Source organism: Teleopsis dalmanni, chromosome X, assembly GCF_002237135.1.
Source record: "Teleopsis dalmanni isolate 2A chromosome X, ASM223713v2, whole genome shotgun sequence".
NCBI lineage: Eukaryota > Metazoa > Arthropoda > Insecta > Diptera > Diopsidae > Teleopsis > Teleopsis dalmanni.
This window is the reverse complement of record NC_051848.1, coordinates 32,423,106-32,445,211: the sequence shown is the minus strand read 5'-3', so window position 1 is coordinate 32,445,211 and position 22,106 is coordinate 32,423,106. Positions and strand designations below refer to the sequence as shown.

Genomic DNA, 22,106 nt, shown 5'->3' with positions numbered 1-22,106 from the left:
TCCATCTGATCATTTATAAATGTTAATACATGATTACATGATATTACATGATACATGATAATATAATAAAAAAAGCAACAATATTTTTCATTCGACATGTTCCACTTTAATTTTTCACATACAATCTACATTGGGCAGAAATATAAACCAATCCATCTTCTAATTTACCGAGTTATTGTTGTTATAATTTTCTGAGTGCATTCAGATCAATGTACGTTGAAATGTTTTAACTACCTAAAATCACCTCTTAGGGATGAATGGAGAAGATTATCACCGCTGATCCGGAGGACAGTGTGGGAAACTTTATTCCAGTAATTAGAGAAGAGAGTTGAGAGCATTCGTTTTTGGAAGTGTAGGTTTACCTAAGCCAGAAGTCATTTCTTGAAACGCTGCTAATTATAACTTGATTATACGAATAGTTCATGTCCTTTAGCTGGCATGTCCTTTAGATCTAGTCACAGTGACGAATACATGTTCAAAAACCCTCGAAACTAGTCAGCCGAAAAACGTTTATCTCAAATAAGAAAGTCATCGTCATATTATTTCCTGTAGTGTAAAACGACATTGAAGTTGTGTTACTAATATATGGATAGATGACTAAGGTCGTTTCTTGCCAAAAATAAATTGCTTTCGCCCACCTGTTAATTTTTAATATCCGAAACAAATGAATATATGGTCACAATAAAAGAAATCTTTACTTTAAACACGTCTATCCGAATTTAAATTTAGCAAGAATATTTTACTTATATGTATTTATTATATATTCAATTGTAATTAAAAAGCTTCATATATAATGAAGAAGAATTCCAATTGTTGAATAATGTATCCTTTACATTTACATGTGAAATATAAATATCAGTTTGATCAGTGAAAAGCGAAGTGAAAATTTTCAATTATTTTATAATACAGAGCAGATGAGATGAGTGAGGTGAATTCTGAAAGTTTCTCAGAAATTAGTCCAACAAATTCAAATTCCATGTAGCGGTTAAATGTTGAATGTTGTATGTTGATGCATTGTTGTTTTTCTTTGTACTAAATTAAAATGCCACATCTAAAATATACAAAGCACTTTACTTAAACATATTGCAAGCTGCCCATAACATCCGTACAAAAATCATAAAGCAGATATGAACACAAAAAATAAAAAAAAAACAACAAAAAAAAACATGAAGCAAATAGTATAAACAAAAAGATTATTCAAGAAGAAATGAGTAACCAAAACAATCTTGAAATAATAAACACAAGAACTCTAATTATAATTTCAAATGGAGCTAAACGTCAAAAACTCCGCCAAAGACCAGAAAAGCAACAGATGATTGCGTTAACACATGTGCATATGTGCATATCGATGTGAGCTTTGAAGAGTTCCTTAATTGGCCTCACAAAATGATATGGCGAACACCAATAGCTACAATAACAACAACAACAACAACAACAACACAATTAGTTTTATTAATAACAACAAATTAAGATTAAAGTTGCTCGATATGCATTTATTTATTCTAATGCATTTATGCAGTTATGCAGTTACGCAAAGAATGGAGTAGCTGTCATTAACGTTGACTGATCGATAGAAATTTCGCAATAAGCTAAAATCCACAATATACGAGTATGCATGAAGTGAGATTTTATGAATTAGATTTATTCCTCTTCTTAGTCATACCTTGGATCATGTGCAAAGACATATTGAATGGAATATATGCCAAACCATTATTATGGCCCGATCGTAAGAATGTAGAATACTTTTTGAGATTTTAAATAATATTATATGTTTGAGAAATTAGAAATTTTAACTACAATTTCAAAAAAAAAATATTAAGCAAAACATATTTTGATAATAATAAATGATAAATAACTCGTTTTTCGAACGTGAAGTCCTCAAAAAACAGCAGAAAAACATTTAACAATTTTTTTATTTAAAGTATATATGTATATAATATGTAATAATAATATTAATAAAAATAATAATATTAAAAAAAAAAATATTAAAAAAAATAATATTAATAATAAAATAAAATTAATATAATTTTATGATAAAATTATAAACACATTTTATTTTAAATTTAATAAATTGTTATTACGACCAATACTCAATTAGTTTTTTTTATTTGTTATTGGGTTTAGATCGTTAATTTAACACATAAATTTATAAAAATGTTTTTTTTAAATAAAATAAAAAATTCACACTTTTTAAACTGTGTTAAATATATAGTTATATTTTAATTTTTATGCAAAATTATTAATATTACAGACATTTCGGTCTACTTTATAGATCATCTTCAGTATACAATATTAATTAATAAAAAAAATAAAAAAAAAAACATACATGCGTGTTTGTTTTTAATAAACATATATACATATATACAAAACAGAATTTTTTTATTTTATTTAAAAAACCATTTTTATAGATTTATGTGTTTAATAAACGACCAGTAACAAATAAAAAACTAATTTCAAATTTAATTTAAAAGAATAAAAACAAACGTTTCGTTATATACATATATTATATATTACATGATTTAAATGTATTACAGTACATTTAAACTATCGCAATTAACTCGACAAATATACAGCGAAGAATGCAATTAGCCACACAAAATTAATATAAAATCTCTATCCTTACAAAATTATGTTATTGACATCAGTATTACGCTGCGTCTACATTGGCTAGACATTGGCAATATTTTTGCATACACTCTAGCTTTTTCACAAACACACATACTAGCAAAATTTGTTTGAAGTACCAAAATGTGTACTGGCTTATAGATTGGCAATAGTCAGACCACTAAATTTAAAGCAAAATGCTTACATACGTGTATGTGTCCATACCACAAGTTGATTGGTTGGAAAAATAATACAAATAAATGTAAAAAGGATCAAAATATACAGTCAAAAAAAGAAATTGTGGTCCTCTATTATTCACAATTTCTTACTAACTTGTTGCATGTATGTTACTAACACAAATACAAAACATATGCACACACACAATCATAAGTTTATACTCTTAAATTGTACTCTCTTATTAAATTTAAAATGAAAACTTAATTAATACTCTCTTGAAATGATTGTTGTTTAAGAGCAGCAAAATATTCTTACATTAAGTTTGAAATGAATACTTCAAAAAGTAAATATTGTCATAAAAAAATATGATATAATAAGCGCTGTAATTCAAATTAAATTGATTTTAATTTAAAAATACTGCAATAATTAAAGAATTCACTGCAATAAAAATATTGCCAATCACTTACTTAATAGTTGATTTTCAGTTCTTAATTTTTGAAATAGTGAACGATTATTTAATTTGGCAACTATATTCGGTGGAACTCCTTTTTCTGAAACATGTAACTAACATTTTTTTTGATTTTTTTTTAATAGATGGAATAAGAAGAATTCTAAATATACGCACAATAGGCAATAATAACCTGTAGAACTCTTTTCCGTGTAGCTAACGTTATATTTTTTGGATGGTATCCATTTATGAATGATTCTAAATAAATTATTATATTAACTATAAGCTACGGAACTCATTTTAGTGAAGAAATTAACTAATGTTGTTTTTTTTTTGATGGCATCCATTTATGAATAATTCTATATATTATTATAATATATAGTATATTAATTATAAACCTAAGGAACTCCTTTTACTGAAGCAAGTAACTAATATTCTTTTCTTCTTTTTTTTTAGTTAGTATCCAATTATAAATGATTCTAATATATTATTATAATATATAGTATATTAATTATAAACCTATGGAACTCGTTTTAGTGAATGAAACATGTAACAATTGTTGTTATTCTTTTTTTTTTTTTGATGGTATTCTTTTATGATATAATAAATGAAGCTCACACAGAAAAGTATATACATATTTGTATGAACTATATGCAATAATATTGAAAAAAATTCTTAAATTACATTTCATATCATTGTTACTGCATAAATGCTTTTTATTTTGTTAACGCAGCTAATTTTTAGTTCTCCACTTTAAAAATACTAAATTATAATTTTTAAAATTTCTCATATATACATACACATTTTACACATTTTAATTTAGTTAGCCTTTAATCATTTTATTTATTATAGTCACGTGTTTGACATTGTTACCGTATTAAGGTGACGTGAAATCTAGTCAGCACATGCATACATTTTTCTCAATAACTGGGTTTATTATATTTGTTTTGGTTTTATTTTCGTTAACTTTATATATTTATTCATATTCGCATATATATAAATATAAAAATATTACAGTTTCTTTTCAGTTTCACATTATACTGTACCCATATATGTAATCTGATCCTCTTTCGCACTCCGTAACGTGTGTTCCATTCTTCGCTACTTTAGAAATTTCCTTATTTCTTTCCCTTTTATGTTGACATTGCGGTCTAAAGTAAGTTAAACCGCAAGTACTGTTCCAAGAATATCCATAGAGTACCAACCATAGAGTTAAACGCAGTTAAAACATATGTTTGTTCTGCTGTAAGTAACTCTACTTCTTTTTTTAATTAATACTTTGCCATCTCAAATACACCAAAAATAAGTCGAAAGGTGTAAGCACAGTTGCATATCACATCACATTTAACAAATATTCTATCACAAGTACTATAGCGGCTATAAAGAGCACTACCATGGGCGAAGTTGGACAAGAGGGCGAAGACAATTTTTATAAAATTTATATTAAACAATTATAATATTAATTGAATAAAGTAAGCATAAGCTCTACAATGTCTATCATATTTAAACGCATGCATATGAATATATTTTCTAAATTATGATTGATGCATTAAAATCAATTACTGTCTAAGACTTCCTATACATACATATAGCCATACCTTTAATTTAATACGTTAAGCGGGGTATATATTAACTTATTTGCTTTATTTTTTATTTATGTGCTTTATTTTTATTACACATTTATGGGTATTCATATTGAACTACACTCATGGATGTTTTATATTAACTTTACGTTTCAAGAACTAAGTCGGTTGCATAGAGGATCGCTATATGTATGCCTATATATAGGTATAGCCATACTTTCTCATTTAATCTATCACATTTACGGGTAATCAAACTATACTATACACCCATTTATATTAATGGTTACCTAAGCTTAAAGAACACAGAGAGTCAGAGAGATTTTTATAAGTTTTAGTTATATTTTGTGGTAGAATATTTGAAGTAGGCTTTTAACTACTATTGGATATTTACATTCAATTTGTCACTTTATGCAATTGCACAACGATTTCTTAGCCATTTGAGATACAAGAAACAAAGGTGTAACTACAAGCATTTTACTTGGCTTAAGTAAAAATCTTATTAGTTATAATTAATAGTTATAATAATTATACTATTATTAATTAATAGTTATAATTTTTAATTTTGTTCATGTGTATATTATTCTCTGAATTGATCAAATTGAAAAATTAAAAATATTTTTAATATATTATTGTAGGTTGAAATATCACCTTAATAAACTTGGATATTACTCCAATGGAACTTGTAAGTTTTGTAGGGAAGAGAATGAGACCGGTATTAACACATTAAATAGAAAAATATCTATATAGACATCTTAAATTTGATGAATAAATATGATTCAATAAAGTAAGGACAATACTACAATTTTTCGACAAAATCTGACGCGGAGAAATACTCTGAATCTATTCTCCAAGTCCAATTTCATTTATATTACAATTGTTACTATTAAAACTGTTATTATTACTACCCGTACTTATGCTATTACCACTACACGGCTCTATAACTACTATTACCACGACAACTATTATCAATACTATTACTACAACTTTTAACCACTACCAAGACTAAGCGGTATCCGTATGTAACAGAATTCGTTTCGGAAATGCTTATATAAGTAACTAACATCAAAAATTTTAAATAGGTTATATCTCGCTGCTCGACTCGTTGCTTAACTCGCTGCTTAACTTGCTACAAGTGACACGTGCTGTATACTAGTACTAGTAGTAATGGAATCTACTTAATCATAGACAAATTCTTATTCATTTTAACTTTTTTATATACTTATATTTACATTATTTATTATATATTTTTCTAATAATCAATCTGCTGCTATTCCAAAATATTTCACTATAAACATCCTATACATATATATTATGTTATATAGTTTATATAATTATATATTATTATAAATATTACTATATATATATATTATATCTTCATATATTATTTCGATAATAAATCTGCTGTTACTCATATTCTAATATATTTCACACTAAATCTGTTAACTTATAAACTTATATAGATAGGTACTCATATTATGGGAGCTATATATTCGATTTAAGAACTTGAAAAAAATAATGTATAAAATTTTTGCTTACAAAAACAAAAAGGATTCAAATAATTATTTTAATTTCGAAAATTTACTTTCTTATCAATTTCTATAAGCAAAAGAGCATCATCGTAGACAATAATATATCATTAGCAGAAAGTGGCACATGTCACCACAAGTTTAATTTTTAGAAATGTGTTATTATTTTTAATTAAATCAAAAAGATTTTTATTTCATATCAGCTTTAAAATTTATATTAAAAAATTTGCATACAAACACACATATCGCCCATAGAGTTATCAGAAATAATATATTTAAAAAATAAATTCAATGAACATAATTCATACGAATATTGTTGATTGGCGACAATTTGAAGTTCATAAAAAATATTATAAACAATACTCGTATACAATAATTTAATTTTAAATTTTATTAGTTATGATTCTGAAATCTAAATAGGTTTTTTTTTTGCTTTTATGGCTGTGAAAAACATCTACGAATTCAACATTATGAAAAATGATTTTGATAAGCTTGACACAATTATGCGCAAGAAACTAATTATACAATGTTTTGTTGTTTATTTTTTTTAAATTATAGCATATATATTGAAAATAAGTAAATGACAGTGCTAGATATGGTAGTTTAAAAAATTCAAGAAAGAAATTTAACAGAGTATGCAAAAAATCCTATATTTCCTCTGAAATAAATCTTGCGTTGCGGTATCCAACAGGATGAGTAATAAACTAGTTTCCAGTAGAAGTCATCAGTGGTCATTTTGAAGGCCCCAATATTAGGGACCTAATCAGATTCATAGAATTGTCAGGTTGGTTTACGTTGCCTTTTTCGGCGTTGGCCGTATACTGGTCATCTTGTCTATGTACGAACCAACGCTAATCCTGTGGTATTATAACGGGCCATTTATTGAGCTGAAATGAGTTTTCTTGGTACACAATAATTTTATTAGTGAATGAGAGAAAAATAGCCTAACTGAATTTTAAAAAAGTCATTAGAATATGAGGGAAGCAGAAACACTTATCAACTGTGAACCTATTAAGGTAAAAACTATTTTAAATCTTAACGAAAAAGATGAAAAAATCTACACTGAACTAAGTTTCAATTACGATTAACTAAAACACCATCCAAAAAAATGGTTTAGATGTCTTAGTCATCAAGATCAAGCAACAGCAGAACACATATTAACAACTATCATCAATTTCATTAATTTTTTCATTTTAGCTTTTTATATAATAACACTTTTATATTTAATCTTATTATATTATTTTTATATCTTAATTTTTCAGATCTTCATTTTTTATTTATTTATTTATTAAGTGCTATTATTTTTATTAATGCGATTGATATCTGCTTGTTTTTAAATAATTATATTCAAAAATAATATCTATTTTTTCTATATTTTTATTTAAAATTAAATTAATATATTTAATTTCATTATTTTATATTTAATATCTTAATTTTTTAGATCCTCATTCAGTTTTTATTTATTAATTGCGATTATTTTTATTAAAAACGTTGATATTTGTTTATTTTTAAATAATTATATTCAATAATAATATCTATTTTTTCTACATTTTTATTTAAAATAAATTAATATATTAAATATTTTTATTTTTTTTTTGTAATATCTTAATTTTTTAGATCTTTATTTATTAATTGAGATTATTTTTATTAAAAACGTTGATATTTGTTTATTTTTAAATAATCACATTCAATAATAATATCTATTTTTTTTATATTTTTATTTAAAATAAATTAATATATTTAATTTCATTATTTTATTTTTAATATCTTAATTTTGTATATCCTCATTTAGTTTTTATTTATTACGTGCTATTGTTTTTATTAATAACATTGATATTTGTTTATTTTTAAATAAATAACTAAATAACTAGTTTTAATACATACATATTTTTTTTTTTTAAATTATATTTATGATTTATTCTAAATTTGAAAGAAGTTGTGCTGTGTAGAAGAAAAAAAATTTTGCTGGAAAATGTGAATTCCAAAAAAAAAAAACAATAACAATAATAATGAAAAAAAAAATAAAGAAAAATTGAAGATTCTCGAAGAATTTAATTAACTACTAATACAATATAGTAAATTATTGTAAATTAATATAAGCCTCCTAAATATGGTGTCATTAGTCATTGTTGTAAGGTTTTAGGTGTAAACATATGGTATATGAGGATCTTGTAGAATTAATAACCTGGCACTGATGCCTGGAATGAAAAAAATTCTTATATGGACTTTATAAATTCGATGAAGATATAAGACTCGATAAAGTAAATATATTACTACAATCTATTGAGAAAATTGAACAAAGAAATATATTCTGAATCAATGGATGATACACAATAGATCTCTATGTCACCGTGCAAAATCCAAACGCTTTATATTAATAATAACATTAAAATTAGTATTTATCGAAATAAAAAGAAATAATATTACTACTACTACTAAAGTGATTATCATATTTAAAATATAGTTCATAAATCGTTTAATGAATTTTAAACCCTGTTAGAAGTCATGTTAGTGATCATGATGATAGTATTTCTTTATCTTCCTTTGGAACACATGGGCTGCATAAAATACTTCAATTTTGTTCGAGGTTTTGCAAGTAATTTGATATCCTTCCAAGACTTGAAGACTTTGCAGATTCTTTAATTTGTTTCGGTGAACCATGCCTTCATATCAGTTTTGGTTGACTTTCTTTTGTGCGACCATGAGGGTTCCAGTCCAGTGCTTGCTTGCATAATTCTTAAGGGTTCTTGTGCAGTATGTGTCTAACTCATCATTGTATTAACTTTCAATTTTTTTTCAGCGTAATTGCTTTTCATTTTATTTTTATGGTGTATATTAATTAACAATTATATTTATATCGTATATTTGGCATTATTGTAAACATTTTTGTTATTAATTTTAAAAAAATTATTGTCTGTCCGTCCGATATATATTTTTTTATGTTTTTAAATTTTTAACTAGTTTTCTTTAAACATAGTTTGAAACCTAATTTTTAAAATATTTGGCAAATAAAAATCATCAATGATGTCATATCAGCTGAAATATGTAAGTTATAAAATATAATTATTTTCTACAATTTAAAAATTGATATAACTGTGTCATATTTTAGTTTAAGCTTATTTTAAAAATGATAAATTATATTACATAATATTATAAAATCCCTTAAAAATATTTTACTTCTTCATTAAGGATCATCTTTTAAAAAATTATTCACTGGAAAAACTATATACATATATTTAGTAAAGTATGTATAAAAATGGTTACCTAGTGCATACATGTATGTGTTTCCTAGACAGTAAAGAAATATTTGAGATATGATGGCTCAAGACTATAGGGATTGAATAACTGTGACAAATAACATACCAGACAAACAAACATTGATTAAGCAAGCATTGATCACGCACCTCAAAAATCATGTGACGATTCGGTGGTATGCCCGAGTACAGTTAACATGGAGAAGGATAATTTAAAAAGAAACTTACAAATCATTCGATAACTTAAATACGTTACAGATATAATTAAGAAAGTAATGTAAGTTAGTTTTACGAGTATAGATTATATAATAATATAATACAACGTCTTGTTGCCAAAAAAACTTTTGATAATAAAAAAAAAAGTTGACATCGCTACATATATTCTGTATATGGATTTTTTTTTATCTGCATTCAAATGTGTAAAATATATAAAGAAGTACAATACCAAACTTTAAATTAATTAATAGTAATAATATGTTTTATTTATAGTTTAACTTAATAGCGTTTAAAAGGCACAGTATATTTAATAGTTCAATAAAAATATAAGAAGTAGAAATATGGTCACATTTCGTATTTAATTACGAGGTATTACTTATATAAATAGATTTTAAGCCGTCTTGCGTGATCCGTAATTATGGGTTCCTTAAAATAAAGCGTTCCTATTTTTAAGAAAATATACGTGATGTGGACGATTAAAAATAAACAAATGAAAAATGTGCTATAGAATAAGGTCGAACCACACAAGCATTGTTTTTTTTCGTTTCTACAATATTTTGTTGGAAATAAAAAAATAACTAATATCTTAATAATATTAACTAAAAAAAAATATAACACTAAATAACTCTTGTCGCTTTCAAAAAGCTTAATTGTGAGACTATTGTCACATGGAAGTTCAGTGATTAAGCCGCTGATAAAAAGTCTTAAATTGTTAATGACATATAAATAAAAAATGTTTCTGTTACATAAAATAAAGAGCGAATGTACTCTTTAAAAAAATCTTTAATAAATAGTAGCTAGCTCTGTATTAGGAACACAGCTTAAAGCACTACTTAAATTTGCAAAAAAGCTTCCTTTCAAATCTAATTAGAGGCTTAACTCTAGCTGGTTTGGTTAGGGACCCAGTAGCTCTATGCTTGGGTATATATACCCTTCTATAGTTTCAACAGTTAAACAAAAATTTTTTGTTAATTTTTACACTTCGCCTACCGCGTTTTCCTTAGAATGAAGTGTCATATGAACTTATCAAACCATATATTAAAGAATTACTTATGAATTAAAGCTTAGCATAAGAGATCTACTACAATTACATTACTCTGCTCCATTTTGAATTCACTATCTGTTTTACACATAATGTTAATATTTTGTTATAAAATCATATTTTGTTAAAATAATTATAATTTTATAATAATATTTAATATTTAGCCATGTGTATAGCTAATTACGATTATATTTTTCCTATTCTCTCTAGCTATGCCCATGCCTTAATATTAATATTTAATATTTAGCCATGCGTATAGCTAGAGAGGATAAAAAAAATGAGTTGAAACTCACCAACTAAAAGTGTGTTCAAAGTACTGATAACATTTCATAATGAAAATAGTGCTCAGAGGATAATGATCGCTCTCAAAATACAATAGTTGATCACCATTGACGAACGTATAGGAATTTGTACTTTTAAGATAGTCTTATGCACCAATAACATGAATTTTTGTATGAAGCTTTTTAGAGAGGTTTCGAAAAGTAGTAAACTACAACAACAAAAATTCTTTTTATATTATTTTTATTAATTGAATTTTAGGCTGAACATACAACTCTTTCGAGTACTACCAAATATCCATAATCAGAGGTCCGTTTGGAAATATTTCTTATATATATTTATTCGTAAATAATTTTTTAAAACTGCAAGTACCAGGAATTAAACTCGTGATCAACCTAATTTGAAGATTTTTATTAAATTTTCTACTAAAATTGAAATCGTGACTGAATTTATTTAAAAAAAAAAAAAAGATCTGATATGAGTAGTACATTTTTAACTGTTTGTTGATTTATTCCTATTGCTGAATTGTACTTGATAGATATTAAGTAATACGTATGCGAGTTTACTGAACCAGTGTTCAGCTCCCATAGTGAATGATTGCATATTATATATTGAGACAAATTGAGTTAATTATTTTAGTGGAATGATTTTTTTTTATATTATTTAAGTTCTTTCAATGAATTAACAGAGCTTAATGTCATAAATTTATGTTTTTTATTATTGTTTATTTTGTATTTATTATTGTTGTCAACAAACTTTAAACTTTAAATACTTATATATGATATTATTTAAAAGATATATAAAATTATATAGAATACTACCTTTCAACTACTGATAATTGAGAATCTATTTAAAGCTTAAATCTATTTCTTTAGCTGAAAGTAACTTTATCAACCGAATCAAACGGAGGTCACTAAAATTCAGGCGAATCGCTGATAAAACCAACAAACTTAAATGAATTAAAAAAATTTAGCACATTTTAATTGAATTAAATATTTGTGGACATCAGCTATGGTTATATTTTTCTAAGAATTTACCCGGAAATAAAATAAAAAAAATATATATTAAATACTTCCTTCAATGTTTACAGGTTATCAATTGAGTTTTAACCTTTTATGTCCTGATAATTGCTAGGCAAAACTTTCTATACAAATACGCACACACATATCTATTATATGTCGTACATCTTCGTACATCGTACATATGTATGTATGCATGTAGGTATATGAGTTCTGCTTTAATATTGGTTAGTTTAAAATTTAAAATTTAAAACTTTTCATTATGAATCGCGCTTCTAAACAATTAATGAAACAATAAAATATTAATGTTGTATACTTGTATACATATATGTATATAAATATGTATATTGTTTGTTATTTACTTTTCTAGAATTTACTAGAGTGCATAAATTTGTATTATATTTGTATTATAAAAATTTATAATATTCATATATATGTATGTGTGTATGCCATATTATAAATGATAATGATGATGATGATGATGTCGCCTTGGTAGAATTTAATAAAATGTTCCTTTTTTTTTCTTTTATAAAATGCACATGTTATTTAATTAAAATATTTGACTTAATCTTTATTATTTTTTATCTAAAAGGAAGGCTGAATATATATGTATGTAGTATAAAACACAATGCAAAAGCCAAAAGTATTCCGGAAATATAATGTATGCGCCAGAATCAGAATGTCCAATACAAATGTTATATGCTATTGCAATCTTCGGTGTAATTAAATGCATTATGTGTGTTTTGTGCATGAGTGTGTGTACTGACACACGACACACATAACACAAAGTGTGTTGTTAGTGTATTCGCAGTTTATGTTGGAAAAAGTCTAATAAAGGAAAATATATATTGTAAATAAAACAAATAGTAAACTAAGAAACATAAAGCGAACTAACTGTAAATACAAAATCAAAAAGTAATAGCAAAACATAGTGCAGCTAGTCGTACTCGTAGTCGTAGTCTTGTAAGTGACCCAGTTTTTAAATTTTTCTTTACTCTCGTCACTGTTTTACTAATTTTTTTACATTATTTTATTTTTTTTTTTTTTTTTTTTTTTTTTTGTCTATACGACTGCAACAATGTTTTCTACGTAAGATAACAATTGGAGCACGATTAATTCTTTTAATCGCACTTAAACATATATTACTTTGTTCTTAAAAACACTAGTAGCAGCAGAGATATTTTTTTTATGAATGAATGTAATGCAATACAATTAAATATACATACATTTGTATGTATGTACGAATATGAATATTATATTTATTTGTTATTGTAAAAATAAAAAATCTTTCATTGATATATGAGCACAAGTAGAATGACTAACTGGGCAACGTTTTTATTGTTTTGTAATAGTTTGTTTGCCAGGAGAATATTCGTACTTATCTGAAACGTATCTGAAGTCATATATTGCATAAAATGGCTTTTAAGCTAAATACACCCACTTACACCTACCAGTACTCACATATGAGTTCGCATCCTGAGTGCTTAATAAAAAGCACTAGACCCCGTTTTTATTGTTTTCGAATAGTTTTCTAGTCAGGAGAATATTCGTATATATATGTGAAACGTATCTGAAGTCATATATTGCATAAAATGGCTTTTAAGCTAAATACACCCACTTATACCTACCAGTACTCACATATGAGTCCGCATCCTGAGCGCTTAATAAAAAGCACTAGACCCCGTTTTTATTGTTTTCGAATAGTTTTCTAGTCAGGAGAATATTCGTATATATATGTGAAACGTATCTGAAGTCATATATTGCATAAAATGGCTTTTAAGCTAAATACACCCACTTACACCTACCAGTACTCACATATGAGTCCGCATCCTGAGTGCTTAATAAAAAGCACTAGACCCCGTTTTTATTATTTTCGAATAGTTTTCTAGCCAAGAGAATATTCGTTCATATCTGAAACGTATCTGAAGTCATATATTGCATAAAATGGCTTCTAAGCTAAATACACCCACTTGCACCTACCAATACTCACATATGAGTCCGCGTCCTCAGTGCTTAATAAAACGGACTTAGATCATTTATTTGAGTTCAAAAGAAAAGTTCTATGCAAAATTATTGGCGACATATGTGAAGAAGGGCGATTCCGGAAACGCTATTACCATGAACTATATGCAATTAATTGCAATGCAGACACAATAACTAAAATGAAACTTATTGGAGTTTAGCGAACTCGGCTTGTAGCTCGTATAAGTTAAGACAAGTATGTACTGAAAGTCTTTTGTGTCAGTTTTATAATCTGCGACACAACCCTTTCAAAGTTGGAAGCATCATGTTTATCAAGACGCTCTTAACATAGAGATGCCAAATGGAATGACAACAGAACGCAATCAGGATTGATAAGAGACTTGGTCCAGACATTAGTTGTAGTGTCGAAGTCACAAAGTCTCAGAATAAAAAGTTACAAATCCAGAAGAGGATAAATATATGTTATTTTAATATCTAGGTATATGTCATAGTATTGTATAATTGATTTCTATATATATATATATATGTATATAATTCCTTATTCGATGTTAATGTATTTTGTAATCGTTTCTTTATGATATGTACTAAAATATTGTTACATTGTTTTAAAATTTTATAGTACCCTGATTATGACTATAGTTTATATTCGAAATATTAATTAAATTAAAATCTTTTAAAAACAAATTAAAAATTTTTTAAATAGCTTATTATTTAACTAATGACCAATTAATCCGTAAAAAACAAAATTATTATTAAAAATTTTTTTGTCGTTAAAACAATAAATTAATAAAAAGTTACGAAAAAATATAGTAATAAGTAGTACTACTCAAACTCCAATGAAGTAATGAAGTAACCAGAAGTTTTGGGAATTCTTTTAGAATTAAATTAATATAAATTATTTTTTAAGGTTGATATTAAAGATTAGTTATGTTTAAAATCTTATAAAATGAAACTAGAAGGAGAGAGAGAAAGTATAAAGTAATACTAAAAAAACCCCAGCGATCGTAGTAGTAATAATAGAGTAACTATATAAAGAATGAAGTAAAAGTGTTGGGTGTTACTAACTCCATAAACGAATTTACACACAACATTTATACAAAAAACATGGTTACAGTAGACGTGGACATATTAGAACCAGTTTGTTTTTGTTAAATAAAATAAATTTCTGAAATCTTGTAATTTTTAAAAGTTTTTCTGTCTCACGAAAAGTAAAAAATATACAAAATTAATTTAAAAATCTTATTTGTTATTTAAAGCTTTTTTATACAATAACAAATAATCATCGCTTTTTGTATAATAATCTGTATTACGTATTTATAGCTTTGAATAAGTTTTTTGTATTAATTTATTAATTACAGATAAAGAAATATTGAACACGGTGATTCCCCGTTTTCAGTTTTATTTACATAGTTTTGAGAAATGTATAGCAACAACTGCTTCAAAGTATATTTAACATTAGACATTAATAATAAAGTCTTGTATATACAAACTTTGTTTGCAAGAATGATGTATCAAGATGGATATATCGTATGAAGAGACTCAGTAAATGTGTATGTAATTCGATGCCTGTATGATATATAAATTGTAGTTTATTATAAACTAATAAAAATGAAAACTCTCGATAATTCGAATTACTAAAATATCCAGATACTGTAAACATAAGAATGTATATATACATATATATATTTATATAAGAATCGATACAATTGATAAACTTACTGCTGCAAAAATAGTCTTAATTTGAAATGAAACTTTACAGTTTGTTTTAAGTACCTCGTTAATTAAACCTTATTTTCGTCTATCTCACTCAATACTAAAAGAAGTTGATATATTTTATAAAAGTGAAAATTTATGGAATTACATCTAAAAGATATACCATAAAGTGAAAAGGTACGTTTTATCTGGAGACTGTACATGTAATTGATAACAATGTGAGAACTCTGCATTAAATGTCTTGGTATTTTGAAAATCTTATTTTAAAAATAATATAAAAGAATATTTATTAATACATAAAAAGAATATTTATTAATACAATAAATATAAATACAATTAACATTTTAAAAAATTATACAAAATAAAACTAAATAATTATACTAAAATATGTAGTTTTTTAAATTAACCAAATAATTGGATGAAATATTATGTTAAATAAAATATGTATGAAAGATCTTTTCTCCATCTTTAAATTATAATGAATTTAATTTATCTAATGATCTCGGAATAAAGGAATCACTAAAACAAGTATATGGTGACTATTTTATCTGCAAACGTTGTGCTGTGGCTTTCTAGATTGTATGGAATATATTTGTGGTATTTAGAATCATTGGTATATGCGAATAAGCTGATAACGATTTCAACGTCAGAAGTTGCAGAAAATTGCAGCTCTGTGATGGAGTCTTTAGAGTTTTATTTAAGCATGAATAAACCGAGAATTGTTTTAATCATTCAGGCCACAGAATTATATATCAAATAAAAAACATTTTCTTCATTTACATAAATTATGTTGATTTTCTTTCAATTTTTAATCTTACCCTTCTTAAATAAACTTCCTTTGTTTCAAATTTCTAAATTGATATTCTAATAACCTAATCAACTTTAGTCCCTCAGCGCCACTGTGTTGTTTGACCTATTTGTCAACAGAATACTCTTCATACTTAGCACTTAAGATCAAATGTTGTTAAATGCATTAACTGCTCTTGGTCTTATCAGAATAGTTGAATTTTCTAACTCTCTCACAGTTTTTTCACTAAGATATTAAATTAGTATTTATAGTTCCAGAACCTATTTCTTTTAAGCGACATGTAACTAAATAAAAAGACCCCATAAAACACGTCAGATGAATTTAATGCATGATAAGTATAGATAATATATTAATTGAAAAGGAAGATAAAAAGTTAAGAGAATAAATGTAACAAAATCATTGCAATTTTTGGTTACAATAATTATTACAAATTGTAATAATATTTATTGTTACGATGAATCTATAAATGTGCCTATAGATCTCTGCAAAATTTGGCAAATAACACCCTCACTGAAAAATGGTTACAAATACACGCAATAATTCCTGTTCTTCTAGACCCTGTCCATATGTGAGTTTTCTCGTTCTTTTGTATAAATAAATTATATAAAATATATGAATTATATACATATTCAGATAATTAAACCAATGAAATTTTTCTTTAATACAATAGAGCACTAAACACTCAAAAAGTGACAATATTAATACATTATTAAAATTATATATTTAGGTCTTTTTCTTTTAAATGTATTATTTTGATTTTAAATTTAAATATATACGTATTTAAAATATTTTTAACACGTATATATAGATTTTTCTTAGTTAAAGCAGAAGATTTGAAACATATTGTCACAAATTTTTACAAGAGTGTGCGTACGCCGGTGCCGTCAGTGTGGCTTTTTCTAACTTAAGCAATTTAATAGGTTTTATGGTAAATAAAAATAAGCATAATATACACATATATTCTATAAACACACAAATTTCCTAAATGATAAACGAAAATCACGCTCTATAAATCTCTTATTATGTCCATCCTACTTTATACTGCAGAAACTTGGACAGTAACCAAGAATAGACCAAGTTCAACCAACTAAGTACATATTTTTTTGTTTAAGTATTCAAAACATTATGTATGTAATATACATACTTCCATAATATAAAAATTAATAGAATAAATGGGATACTGGAGTACTGGAATACTACGACCACAGCTTATATTTTGTGCTACTAACCTGAACCTATCCTATCAGAAGCTATCCCACTTTTTAATAAAGACGGAAATGTCAATTGTTCAATATATCCTTATATCAGATAAAGATAGATCAAAGTCGTGCAAAAAATGTAAATAGAAGTTTTGTCTGCTATCAAGTCTGGGATAAGACCCTCCAGTTCTGTGATCATCAAACCAAGCAAAGGCGCCATTCTGTATGCAATTGACTAACTTTGTTCGTTAAATAAGACAACAGGAAAAAATAACTAATTTAAGTGAATTTAGTACAGAATGATTTTATTATATTTAGTAAAAATAATTTATTAATTATCCATAAACCTTACTGAAGAAGTAGTAGCGACTAGTATATCAATAGTTCAGTTATTATCTTTGAAATTCTTTGGTATTCTTTGGTAAATTTGTTTATATACATAGCAAAACTCTTAAAAGTCTTAACACTATATTCTTGTTTAGAAAATTTATTTTCTACTTTACTTTATTTTATATAAGAATCATGAATCACTTATTTGTTTCGATATATTAAACAGGAACTCTCTAAATATTGTCCATGTATAGTTTTGCCAACTTTTGATACAAAGTCTCTTTTGATGAGGGATTGTTTAAAAACTATTTCTAAGTTTATATGAGTATATTTAGTTGAAAAAATAAATTAAATTTAATAGCTGAATTATATTAGCGGTGGGCTTGAACCACAAATCCTCTCTATCCTCTATATAATCCTATGTACAAATAAAAAATGTCTAGCACGTGCTAAAACATTCGATAACTATACTAATCATTAATAAACAATCAAAATTGTTTCTTAGTCAATAATTATAATAATAATATGTAAGAACAAAGTGTATTAAATGAGCAGATTGAATCCGAAGTTTGTGAGAATCTACATGCACAGAAAACAGACTTCTTCTATTGTAATGTTCTAGTCAGTACCCGCATATATACAAACAAAAAAAAAGTCTTTTAAGAGTATAAATTATTCTTTCTATTTTGGAGCAAAACACACGTTAGGAGACTGGTAAAGATATATGTAAGGTTATTATTTACAAAGAAATAGTTATGCAGTTAGAAATGGCCTATAAAATTCCTGCACAGATAAACTTAAGGGATCTTCCAGAAGTGTTTTAAACATTACTTCCGAGTTGGAAGGAAGTAGCATAATTTATTTCAACTATTTATTATTATTGTTTTATTAGTTTATTATTACTAATTTATTATTTTTATTATTAAAACGAGCTAATTAGTGAAAAATTATACTTCATTCTCAACAATATTTCAATTATAGTTGTAATGTTGGTAAAAATAATATATAATTTTTAAAAATAATTCAAAAAGTTGTGTATTATTTGAACAATTCAGTAATTAGCTAGTTGAAAAGATAAATGTAATATATGTTTTATTAAATAATTATAAACAATTTTTCATTGTTCTGACAATCATTGTATTTTAATTGGTTTTCACACACTTTTTCGAATAGAGTTATTTAATAAATGGGATTTAAGAATGAATTGTCTTATCACATAGTTTTTTTACACACATACACACACACACACACACACACACACAGGCAATGTAAAACAGTTCATTCAGTTCTCATGTGATCTCAAGCAAGAGTAAAGATTGATTTAATTATTATATGTGAATTAATCTAGTATGTCCAGGTACACACTATACTAATTGATGAGGATTAATCTAGTTATTTTTGCGTAAGGATACATAAACGTACGAATAAAGAATTTTTGCTTGCATTGATTTAGTCATCTTTTCAATGGCTACAAAAGTAGTTAAATGTTTAATTCTAAAAATTGTAGTGTCAGGAAGGATTAAATCTAGTGTGTCCAGGCATAATGTGAAAAAAAAATTCTTGTAAGAATAAAAGAAATTTATTTGATGAGTAAATTATGAAATCTGTCAATTTGTGAAAATAACAGTTATTAATTTAACTTATAATTGGCATAATAGTGACTATATTTAACATATTTTTTTGGTTTACTTCCGCAACACAATAATTAGTAGTAATAGGCTTCACTATTTTATTTTTAGATATTTTGTATTAAAAAGCAACTTAATTATATATATAAAAGTATAATTATATATATAAAGCTTAGAGCTATGACAATTTAGTCACTTGCCGCAATACTAAGTATTATAATATATACCTTTTTTTTTCATTTTAATTATGTCCATCATTATTTGTAAAAATGGTTGATCTCATCTTAAGGACATTGCAAAAAAAATTTTTCAGTTTTTATTAGGACATTCGGTTTTTTTTTTATCAATATTGATAATAATTGTTAAGTACATTCAATTATGTAATAAATACATTAAGTGTAATTTACTTACATTTAGATTTCTGGTTGCATGCAGTTTGGCTTATATGGCCAAACGCTTAGTACAGACAGACGTCACTAATCAGTGGAGGTTATGTCATATGCCATATGATTTTCAATGCTAATACCTACCATATCAGCTCCACATTATTCGTCGTATAAAGGAGATAATCGTGTTATTTTTTATTTACCTTAATAAATTACACATTTACATCATTAGGCACTCGAAAGTATATATGTGACCAATCAGTAATTCCTTCTGATTAAAGGCTATTCGGTTGAATTAAGGACATATGCCTTTTGAGCGCTAAGATGCAAAAGTGTAACTATATTAAAGATGTACTTAAAATCAATTAAAGGATATTTTATATAAATATAATAATAAATATTATTTTATATGGAAATATAAAATACAATATCGTTTTGTAAGGTTGAGTTTAAGTTTAAAATATTTATTGCTTACCCTTGCTTCTACAAATGTTCCATGATTTTGTGTTATTGTAATTAAATATACGGCAAATATTATAGCCCACAAGTAAGTTAGAGTGACTCGTCTATGGGAACTTACTCCCGAGAGACCACTGTGGCCTCCGGGTGCACGCATTACAAACATGCGTCAATCAACCGCACAGCACAAATATAACGTCTTTAATTTTGCTTAAAAGCTTCGTTTCAACAAATGATTTTTAATTATTTTTCCTATTTGCAATTATCTTCAGCTAAATACATTTGTATAAAAGATTTAACGTTTCTTTAACTGTAAAATATGAGAAACAAAACAAAAAAATTGTAAATAAATTGAATAATTTTAGAACTAAAACGCACGTTTAGAAATGCACTTATTAGAAATCTATTTGCATATTAATATAAAAATTTTTAACTCTTTAATAAAATATAAAGAAATATTATAAATAATTATTCTGAAAAAATATTAAAGGAAAAAAATTTTATTTAATATTAAAAAATGTTGAAAAATTTTGAAAAATTTTGAAAAATTTAAAACATCTTATTTGTTATTTAAAACTAACGCGTCTCGACAACGTAGACGATCACAACAAAATGCTTTTTTCGGTGATCGATCGTCCTACACTCTCCCTACATGGAGATCGACAAACGTTCGAAGTATTACTAAAGACGAGGCAACTAAAAGATGTTCGTGCTACTCAGATTTGTTGGCTGCACAACAAATTGCTAATGCCATCAAACCAACCCATACATCGTCAGATACACAACACACAATGGAACTTAAGCACATCGAAAACCAAAACCAAAACCGAAACCGAAACCAACAACCAGAAAATGCTTAAATGCTTCAAACGACAATATTAGTCCAGCATAAAACATTTAAGCTAAATTGCAAGAGTGTTCGAACAGGCCTGAGATTGTATTTTTTTAACGTTCTGATGTGTTAGTAGAAGAGAGAGATTCAGTTGCGAGACCTAACTAGCTGCTTAAAAGATGATCGTTTGAATGTGTGAAGTTACCATAAAAAATAAAAAAAAATTCACCTAGTATTATCATCTAGTGAGAAATCGAATAATGGGGATATTGGATCGAGCGGAACTCGAGCTCGAGTTCCGTAATTTTGCCTTGAATGCAAAGATGATTTAAGTTCGTTAGTTTGAGATTTCATAATCAATTAGTTTACAAGACCAAAATTAATATGCCTAGCATTTTGAGATGCTGAAATCATCCATAAAACAGATAAACTATATAGTATCTACGCCACCCTTCTAATGCCCTTGCCACATGAGTAAATTGCTAGTACTTTTTACAGTTACAAAAGCAATAATATATTACATATATGTATACATATATATTTTAACATATGTATAAATATATATATATATATTATGCACAACATATATATATACATATATATATATATATATAAATATA

At 25.9% G+C, this 22,106-nt stretch overlaps 1 protein-coding gene across 1 annotated transcript in view; it reads right to left on the bottom strand.

Moving 5' to 3' along the window:
• LOC119662686 (collagen alpha-1(IV) chain) overlaps window positions 1–21,323 on the bottom strand; it is a 62,313-nt gene extending 40,990 nt beyond the window's left edge. Inside the window, exons 1-2 of the mRNA XM_038072375.1 lie at window positions 21,236–21,323; window positions 20,671–20,964 (exon numbers count right to left, since the gene is read on the bottom strand). Coding sequence (XP_037928303.1) covers window positions 20,671–20,820 — 150 coding nt within the window. The 5' untranslated portion in view covers window positions 20,821–20,964; window positions 21,236–21,323. The remainder of the gene's footprint in view (window positions 1–20,670; window positions 20,965–21,235) is intronic.
• Window positions 21,324–22,106: the final 783 nt, after the last annotated feature.